Source organism: Gobio gobio (genome assembly GCF_949357685.1).
Source record: "Gobio gobio genome assembly, chromosome: 12".
In the NCBI taxonomy this organism is placed as follows: Eukaryota; Metazoa; Chordata; class Actinopteri; order Cypriniformes; family Gobionidae; genus Gobio; species Gobio gobio.
In genome coordinates this window covers 10077042-10086045 of record NC_137105.1, presented here as the reverse complement: position 1 = coordinate 10086045, position 9004 = coordinate 10077042, and the positions used below count along the sequence as shown (strand labels likewise).

Below are 9004 nucleotides of genomic sequence, written 5' to 3'. Positions count from 1 at the left end.
GCCAGCGAACAAACTGGGTCAGAGATCGCAGATTCTACCCGACCTAAAAAGCCTCAGCACGCATCTAAAAATCTCTATGAATGAGAGCAAATGTGATATCAACTCATCATAAATCAACTTACAGCGCCCTATTTTAACAATCTGAGCATGTGGTCTGAAGCACATGGCGCAGATGCACTTAGGGTGTGTCCGAATCCCCTTTTGCTAGTTTAACGATGGAAAAAACGGTCAGCACGCCAGGCGCAGGGTCCAAAAGGGTTGCATCTAGTCTCTTAATGAGTCATGGGTGTGTTTTGGCCGTAACGTGCAATAAACCAATCAGAGTCTCATCTCCCATTCCCTTTAAAAGCCAGTTGCACTTGCACCATGGCGGATTCACTATTTACAGTGCGGAATTTGCGAGCCGAAAGACTGAACGCATCTCCAGAGAGGAATCCTTTGATTTTTAATATTTAAAAATGTTTGTGTGCTGCTGCGCGTCCCTGTGTTTGTAATGAGCTGAGTGTATGCGAGTTGCCTATATTTGCATGTCACTAACGCGCCCTTTAAATAACACAAAAAAAACTACACTATTGACTTTAGACCAGGCTTTTGTTAGTCAATGGCGCAGTCGTTTTCAGTTCCACAAAACAGCAACGCACCAACAATGTGCCTGAACATACCTCGTTTTCAGACCAGCATGCCCATGGGCGAACAGATGGGCACGAGTGCATTCGCTATTTTTAACAACGTGGCGCTGGACGTGAAAATGATTACTGCATCGAGCTGAAACTAGCAAAAAACACTTGTCGCGCCTGACGTCACATTGCGCCAGGTGTGTGATAGGGCCCACAGTGTTTAAGTCTTCTCGTCTTCCTTTGTCAATTGGAAGCGCGCGTGTAAGTAACGTGAAACCAGACTTCATTCGCCTCAACTGAAAGCATATTTACACTGTCTGAATCGTTTCCTATCGCATGTATAGGCGCGCTATGTGCCATTCACCATGTAGTAAATAGTAAATGTGTGAACAGCTGACCGATTTCAGCCGTTGCTTCAGCGTCTATTTATAATGTAGGGGGCGGGCGCTTCAGATTCTAGAGAACATTTGATTGGACAGAAAATTTGATGAGAAGGTGAAGTCTGCCATGATGTCATCAACATCTGTGATCCATTTTAACAGAAGTGAGAGACTGTAAGTTTTGAATGTTTATATCTCCTAAATGCGAATTTTGTCATTGTTTTGGAACACACCAGCTTATTCATAACCTTAAGGCCAACACAGTCATACTAAAAGCTAAAAAACTTCCATTTTGATTTCAGGGGGCCTTTAAATTGTCATGGGTAAACATTTCTAACATGTCAAAGATGTTTAAGGCAAAAAGAAAATTCTGACTAAATTAGTGAAAAGTAATATTTATTTGTGCAAGTACGATATATAGTAGGGATGCCACAATTCTCAATATAATATTGAAACGTTTGGTACGGCATTCACGGTTCAATGCGGGTTTTTTTCGGTTTTTCATGTAATTAATTATTTTTCTACAAATTCTATAATTTGCCTCCATCCCAATACTGAACAACGCGACATACTTTCACATCACACGTTAGTGGTAGAGTTATACTCAAGGAACACTATAGTTATTCACAACCACGAAAGTTCATTATTTGCATGCGTTTTAAAGCCTTGCCGTTTAAACATTTCATTTGCGTGCTTATGCACGGTTTTAACCAACATGCGCTTTTCGATGCGCACTAAACGCCTGTCAAACACGTGATTACTGGACTAAGTAGTCGTATTACTGCGCTAATTCTGTCAAATACACACAAGGTTAACATAAACACAGTCGGTTATGTCTAAAGTGAAAGAAAAATCAGCGTTTATCTGTATATTAGATGCACAGGTCTTAAATTGACAGCAGCGCAGCCAGTGAACATGCTGTCCTTAAAGGGACAGTTCACCTCTAAAATTATGTCATTATTTACTCACTCTAATATTGTTCCAAACCTGTATTTATTTCTCGATGACATCATTTTCATTTTTGAGAGAACTATCCCTTTAATGTTAATACAACAACAAAAGACAAAAAGAAAATCACTCACTGCTCTTGACTGAAAAACTGTAATACAGTGGCTTTAATAAGAATCAAAGTATATTTTATAGTGGAGTCTATGTAGTGTTTTATTTTTACATTTATTCATTCAATTTCATACTTAAATGCTGCTGTACAGCTCTGAGCTGGCAGTGTAAATCTTTATATATATTTATTTTATATTTTACAATACACTAGGAATGTGTACAAGTTTTTTTTAAGTAAAGTTTTAAGTTCAAGTAAGGTTTTTAAATAATTTTAAGAAAAATAAAGAAAGAGTATTGCAATAAAAAATAGTCTTTTTTCTCCTTAACCTCTTGCTGTTCCTGTCGCCTAAGAATAGAATAGCAAAAAACTGATGTGACAAGCCATCAGAACCAAACCGAACCGAAAACCGTGGTTAAAAACCGAGGTATTGAACCGTGGACTAACTGTATCCCTAACATATATGCTCTCCCCAATTGTGTTGTCTTGTAAGAGATTACCCATTGTTAAAAAAAAATTAGGCCTGCTTAAACCATTTTACTTGGTTTCTGAATTTGAGGAGTAGCATTCGCTGAGAAGAGGTGGATCTTTTGGCCCCCAAAGCAGAGACTCAAATTTGTCCCTGACAGGGTTGCATCTCTGACCGCTGTCCGCCTTTGTCCTCTTTTTTCCATTAAAGGAAGATGTCAGTCTGTTTGTGAGTTTACGGACCTCATTCAAGATAGCCTTAACATCCACTTGGTCCTGAGAGGCTTTCCATGTAGCCTCACTAAAGGGAAAGGTCAGTATGAAGTCTCCAACACGACAAGGAGGGACGTCTCTGTCCTGAGTCCTGTGGTTCCATGGGACGGTTGGGGTCGTGAGTTTGTGAAGAGAAGGTAACTTGCATAGGGAAGATGGTGTGTTTTTAAGTGATTGCCTCGTACCGTTAAGCGTTGTGAATTCGTCAGATTCCACCTCAACGTTAATTTCCTCCAACTTCTGAGGAGCCTTTTCATGTCCACTGGACGTTGAGGGTTTCGAATTTGGGTGAGCAGGGCGTGAAGCATACCTGCTGTTTCTAGCACAATCATTTACAGAACACAACACAGTGTGTTGAGAACTTGAAGAGGTTGAGAAAGACCGGTTCCTGCTTCTCTTGCCTGATGGAGTAGCATGCAAAGTTTTGGGCAGCAAGAACTCTTGAGGGATTTTTGGCTGTAAATACCGGCTACCTGATCTTGCGTATCTCTTTCTGAGGTATCCCTTCTGTCTGAAACCATCAGTCATCCTGTAATTCATCAGGTCGATTATATCGTTGATCAGCCCTTTCTTGACAGCTACATCAGCAGGGCAGTCTAATGAAAGTGCCGGACTGTGGTTGACCTCTAGAAGCCACGGTTTGAAGCTGGCATCGATGAGGATGTCAAACCCCAACAGTTCCAGACAGTTGGGGCTGGAAGGGATGCAAGGAACGGCTCTGAGCAGAGTCAGCGTGACGATATTGCTGATCCTGAGCCAAAGGAGATGTTCGTTAATATCTTGTTTGTGAAGAAAGCAGCGGAATTTGCTCATGGTCCACTTGCATCCTCGGCCAACACGCTCTTTGTCCTTGGCGTAGCACAATCCGTACTTATTGATGCTGGTGTTTGTCAGGTGAGAGTACGGGTTGTCTAGAGAAGCAAGGGTGTACTTTTCCGTCGCGAAACGTACTAGGCCTTCCTGGTGCATGTAAATTACAAGAGGACAGAAGCTCTTTATGCAAACGTAAATGCGCAGATCGAACTTGTAGCCTGAAATGAGAAGCGGGTCGCTGATGTATCTCTGTATGATTAAAGAAGAGTGGTAGACTAAGTCCTTGATATCTTTAAACAGAAATATACCTCTTCCTCTCGACAGGCCAACAGGCTTACAAATCCAGAAGCAAGACTTCCCTTCGTCAGTAGAGCGATTCTTGGTATACACCCCTAAAAACTTTGTGTAATCATTTGGCAATATGAAAGCAGCCGGGCTGAAGTCGTACAGGACTGCACCGAAAGCGCACTTCATTCTTCTCAAATGTCGTGCTAGACAGTCCTTGCGTGTAATGTGGGTCATTTTGGGATGGTGGTTCAGTCTCTGCCAGGGTAGGATGTTTTTGTAGTCTGAGTTTCGGAAGCCAGAGGATCTCCAGTAGAGGTTCCAGTCTCCTTCCTCCTGCTCCTCTTCATCATACTCCTCCCATCCTCGCTCCAGCAGCACCTCACGTACCACCTGCGGAGCTCCTCCATGCAGTCGGAACACCAGGGGAGCAAAACCACATTCCTTTTCGGCCATAGAGAAGATCCCAGTACCTCCAACAATTCTCTGAATTCTGGGATTTAGGGGAAATCACATTTAATTGGATAGTAATGTTGGACAGTAATGTAAACAGCCTATTAATTACAAGTCATGTGACTCTAAAAAATGCAAGCTATATTATACTATATATATATACTATATATAACTTCTGTTCATCAAGGCTGCATTTATTTGATCCAAAATACAGCAAAAAACAGTAATATTGTGAAATATTTTTACAATTTAAAACTCTTTTCTATTTGAATATATTTTAAAATGCAATTTATTCCTGTGTTGGCAAAGCTGAATTTTCAGCATCATTACAATATAAATCTTTTGTAACATTATCAATGTCTTTACTGTCACTTTTGATCAAATGAATGCGTCCTTGCTGAATAAAATGTCTTCCTCATCCTAGCTGAATAAAATGAATTTCTTTAAATTCTTACTGAGCACAAACTTTTTAACAGTAATGTATAATGTTAGCCTTCTATTTCAGATAAATTATGTTCTTTTGAACTTTCTATTCATCAAATAATACTGAAAAGAAAAACATACACAACTGTTTTTAACACTGATAATAAATGTTTATTGAGCAGCAAGACATGTTTTGGTCCCCATTAGGAAACTTTTTGAAAATGTAAAAATGCAGAAAGTTTCCTGTGATGGGTAGGTTTAGTGTAAGTGGATAAAATATATGGTTTGTACAGTATAAAATCATTATGTCAATGGAATGCCAATGTCCCCATAAAACATGAAAACACAATGTGTGTGTGCGTGTGTAGGCCTATTCCTGATTAATACAGTCATATGATGGTGGCTTAATGTAGTTATGTTAGTCAGGATAATACAGTACGTGACAATGACACATTTAATAGTAATGCGACTGATTAATACTTGAATATAATTGTGCATGCTCAGTTAGTCATAGTAGCTACTCCCATACTAAACTAAAAACAAACCGTTTTTTTAATTCTGCCCGGTGTCAAAATGAACAAAGTACACCCTATTGCCAGCTTCTTTTTTTAACCTCTATTCATATATTTACCCCAGTTTTAGTTTTGACCGTTTGTAGAGTATATAAATCACTCTTACCTGACCGAGCTTTGTTGCCAGGGAGATCCTCTACAGAGCTCATGTCAGACAGGTTGTGGCTCCTTTTGTGTCCTCTGCTCTGGTCATCTTTCGTTGCTAGGAAACCTTTGAATAAAAGGGCGCCATGTGAGCTTCCGACTACAGTGTTATGTTGCGCGGTCAGGGCAGGTGACGTCACCATGCGTGAATCAGCGATATCAACATATTTTGCAAAATCTCATGGAAGAAGGTTTGGACTCTCTCTAACAAGTACCTTTTGGTAAATAAGGTCAAAGAGATTTATTTTAAACTTATTCATCGATATTACCCAGTCAAAACATTCATGGTGTCAAAGTTTAAATTAAGTATAGATGCAAATTGTACTTTTTGTGATTCACAACCAGAAACTATCTTGCATCTTTTTTGGCATTGTGGTCATACAAGAAAACTTTGGCAAGATATTTGCCAGTTCATTGTAAACAATATATATAAAGATTTTGAGCTTTATTTCAAGGATGTTTTGTTTGGGTTTTTCATTTATGAGAAGCAAGATGAAAATATTTTTTTTTCTTTGCAACCTAATCATTTTTCTTGCTAAATATTTTATCCACAAATGTAAAACTATTAAAGTTACCCCCAATTTTTCTCACTTTCAAGAAGATGTTAAGATCTATATTAAATCCATATCTACCTCTTGTAACAAAAAGGCTACTAAAACTCTGAATGTATGCTCAAATTTTGGCGTTTTTGTTTAATTAATGTATTGGTAATTAATATAATGTTGTTGTTTCTTTCTGGTTTTTTTTTTTTTTTTTTCTCATTTCATTATTATTATTTTATATTTTGTGGGAAGACTTGTATTTAATTGATGCTTCCTCATCTGTTTATTTATTTTCATTTTTATTTATTTATTTTGCTCCGAACTCAAATTATGTAATGTTTCTCCGTCCCTGAACCTCTGGCTATGTTTTCTGGTTTATGGCTTCACCTTTGCATATTGTAAGTGAATGTTTAATAATAATAATAAAATGTAAAAAAAAACATATTTTGCAAAAACCCATCTCTTTTATGGCTGTTCATTTTGTATTACATTCTCGAAAATTATATGGCATCTAAAACAACACAAACAATCACATTTGAAGGGAAGCAGATTGCCTATTTTTATCGTAAAGATAGAAATATGTAATATTGCAAATCTCTTTATTTTATTAGGTAAGTTCCATATCCATAAAGCAACATTTTCCAAATCAATACCATGTTTTAAATGATCCCAAATTGAAACTGACATATATTTTGAGTCTTTTAAATTGGTAAATAATAAAATAAATAAAAAAATTAAAAAAAAACAATAAAGCTATGTTAATAATTGATATATAGGCTACTCAAAAATGTTCTATTAAAAATCCTGTTATTCTTATCATTAACGAAGTTTTTAAGTCTGTTTTTTTTTAATTAATTTCATACCTGTTTTTCATATTATGTTATTTTGTAATTATTTGATGTATAATCGCTTTTCACGGACTGTGATGACTGATTGTTTGTACAATTCTAAAAAAAAAAAATATATATATATATATATATATATATATATATATATATATATATATATATATATATATATATATATATATATATATATATATATATATATATATATATATATATATATATATATATATATAAATAATAATAATAATAATTATAAAACCTTTTCCAAACGTAAAAAAAAAAGATATTGCCTATTATTTATCCGCCTGAAAATAGTCTTGGGAAGGTCTAAATCGAAAATAGTTTAGCTACACTTACTTGAGAAATCTGTAAATATTAGGGGTGTATTTTGTAAAGTATTGAATTGCAGTAGGCCTAATTGACAAAAGATTAAAATGTTATTATGTAGGCCTAAATGAAATGGGCAGGGCAAGCATATTTAACACATTTTATAAGTGAAGTCAAAACATGTAGACCTAATGTCACGTAGGCCTAATGACATTACAATTTAGGTAAAAAGATGAACGATGTTTATATAGGGTTAGGTTCGCTTTGTTAAAATGACAAGAAGAAATCACTGCCACCTACTGGAGATCAAAATATACCTATAGAACGCTAAGGAAGAGGCCGAGAGTTTATTTTCTGTGAGAATGCTGCCATCTACTGGTTTAAACGCAAAACACTGCAGCTGCAGTAGTGCGGTGATCTGTACTATATTATAGGCTACATATATTGTACATTAGTGCGCATGCAAGACTATAGGCTATAGCAAGGACGGATTGGTAATCTGTGCGTTCTGGAAAAGTCCAGAACGGCCGTCCAACTGAGGGCCGTCGCCCGGCCGTCGGCAAAAAAAAAAAAAAAAAGTCTATGGCTAGCAGAAAACGTAAGGAGAAAAGTGGATGGGAAAAAGTTTCCAAGTCTCTCGAGACTACTGGCTTTTTGGTTGCAGTGCAACTGCCAGCACACTACATCGCTTAGCCACACTGAGAGAGGACCAGCAAGTGGAAGCTGAGCCTAAGCTTCCACAGCCTGGTCATGATGAGGAGGGACAGACAGAGTTAACTTCACACCAGCAAGAGGTCCTGGTAAGTGCCAGTAGTAGCAGGACACATTATAATAGGCTGCCTTATCCCTATCTTAGTGAATTGCATAGTCAGCTAGCTAAATTAATGTGTGTGTGTGTGTGTGTGTGTGTGTGTGTGTGTGTGTGTGTGTGTGTGTGTGTGTGTGTGTGTGTGTGTGTGTGTGTGTGTGTGTGTGTGTGTGTGTGTGTGTGTGTGTGTGTGTGTGTGTGTGTGTGTGGTGCGGGCGCGATGCCGCGATCGAACAGTGGAAACATAAAAACAATACATACTCCGTCATTTTGTTCATACAGGACATCATTCAAACTGCAAAGTGTTTGCTTATATTTGTGTACACTCACAATAAAACAAAACATTGTGCTTTTGTCAAAATGAACTCTTGTCAAGCTGTAACCTACTGTCATCTAACCAAAATCTCTCACTCACTCACCTATAAGGTATTGAATTAAACGGGAAATCATCAGGCATGCATTGCTACCACTCTAAACGTGCTAACATACAAGGAAGGGGGATAGATAATTGACTACATTTTTGTTTAACCAAAAAATCCTAGCTTGCACTTTCTGTCTGTCTTCCATCAGAGTGCAGTTTTTCCTTGTCTTTGGAATTGGCACAATGTGGTGGTTGTTTGTGAAAGCTTCACAGACAAAATTAATAGGGCCTAGCCATTTTCATCATTTCACAGCCTTAATATAAATCAAAGTTTATTATCATCATTGGTTTTGAGATGTTACTTGTTGTGAATACCTTGTCTGATAGTCTGACAGTATTGTGGCATAGTACATCCTGGCTAGTGTCTGTTGCGCACGGCTAAGGGCGAATGGCCGGATGATGGGCCTATTTGGGAGAAAGTCCAGGGCTGTTTTTTAGCCCCAGTCCGTCCCTGGGCTATAGCCTACCATAAACCATTAGTTTATATTAGTTTATATGCACACATGAATACAGTGAGTTACACTACAGCCTTCATAAAAGCGTGAGTGCAGAGAAAGAGAACATTTAATAGTC

General features: G+C 37.6%; 1 protein-coding gene across 1 annotated transcript; it reads right to left on the bottom strand.

Moving 5' to 3' along the window:
- Positions 1-2591: 2591 nt before the first annotated feature.
- ttll2 (tubulin tyrosine ligase-like family, member 2) lies at positions 2592-4358 on the bottom strand (the record flags this gene model as incomplete). Its single annotated transcript, XM_079832186.1, has 1 exon — positions 2592-4358. Exon 1 carries the CDS (start codon positions 4347-4349, stop codon positions 2592-2594), a length of 1758 nt encoding a protein of 585 aa, XP_079688312.1. The 5' UTR covers positions 4350-4358.
- Positions 4359-9004: the final 4646 nt, after the last annotated feature.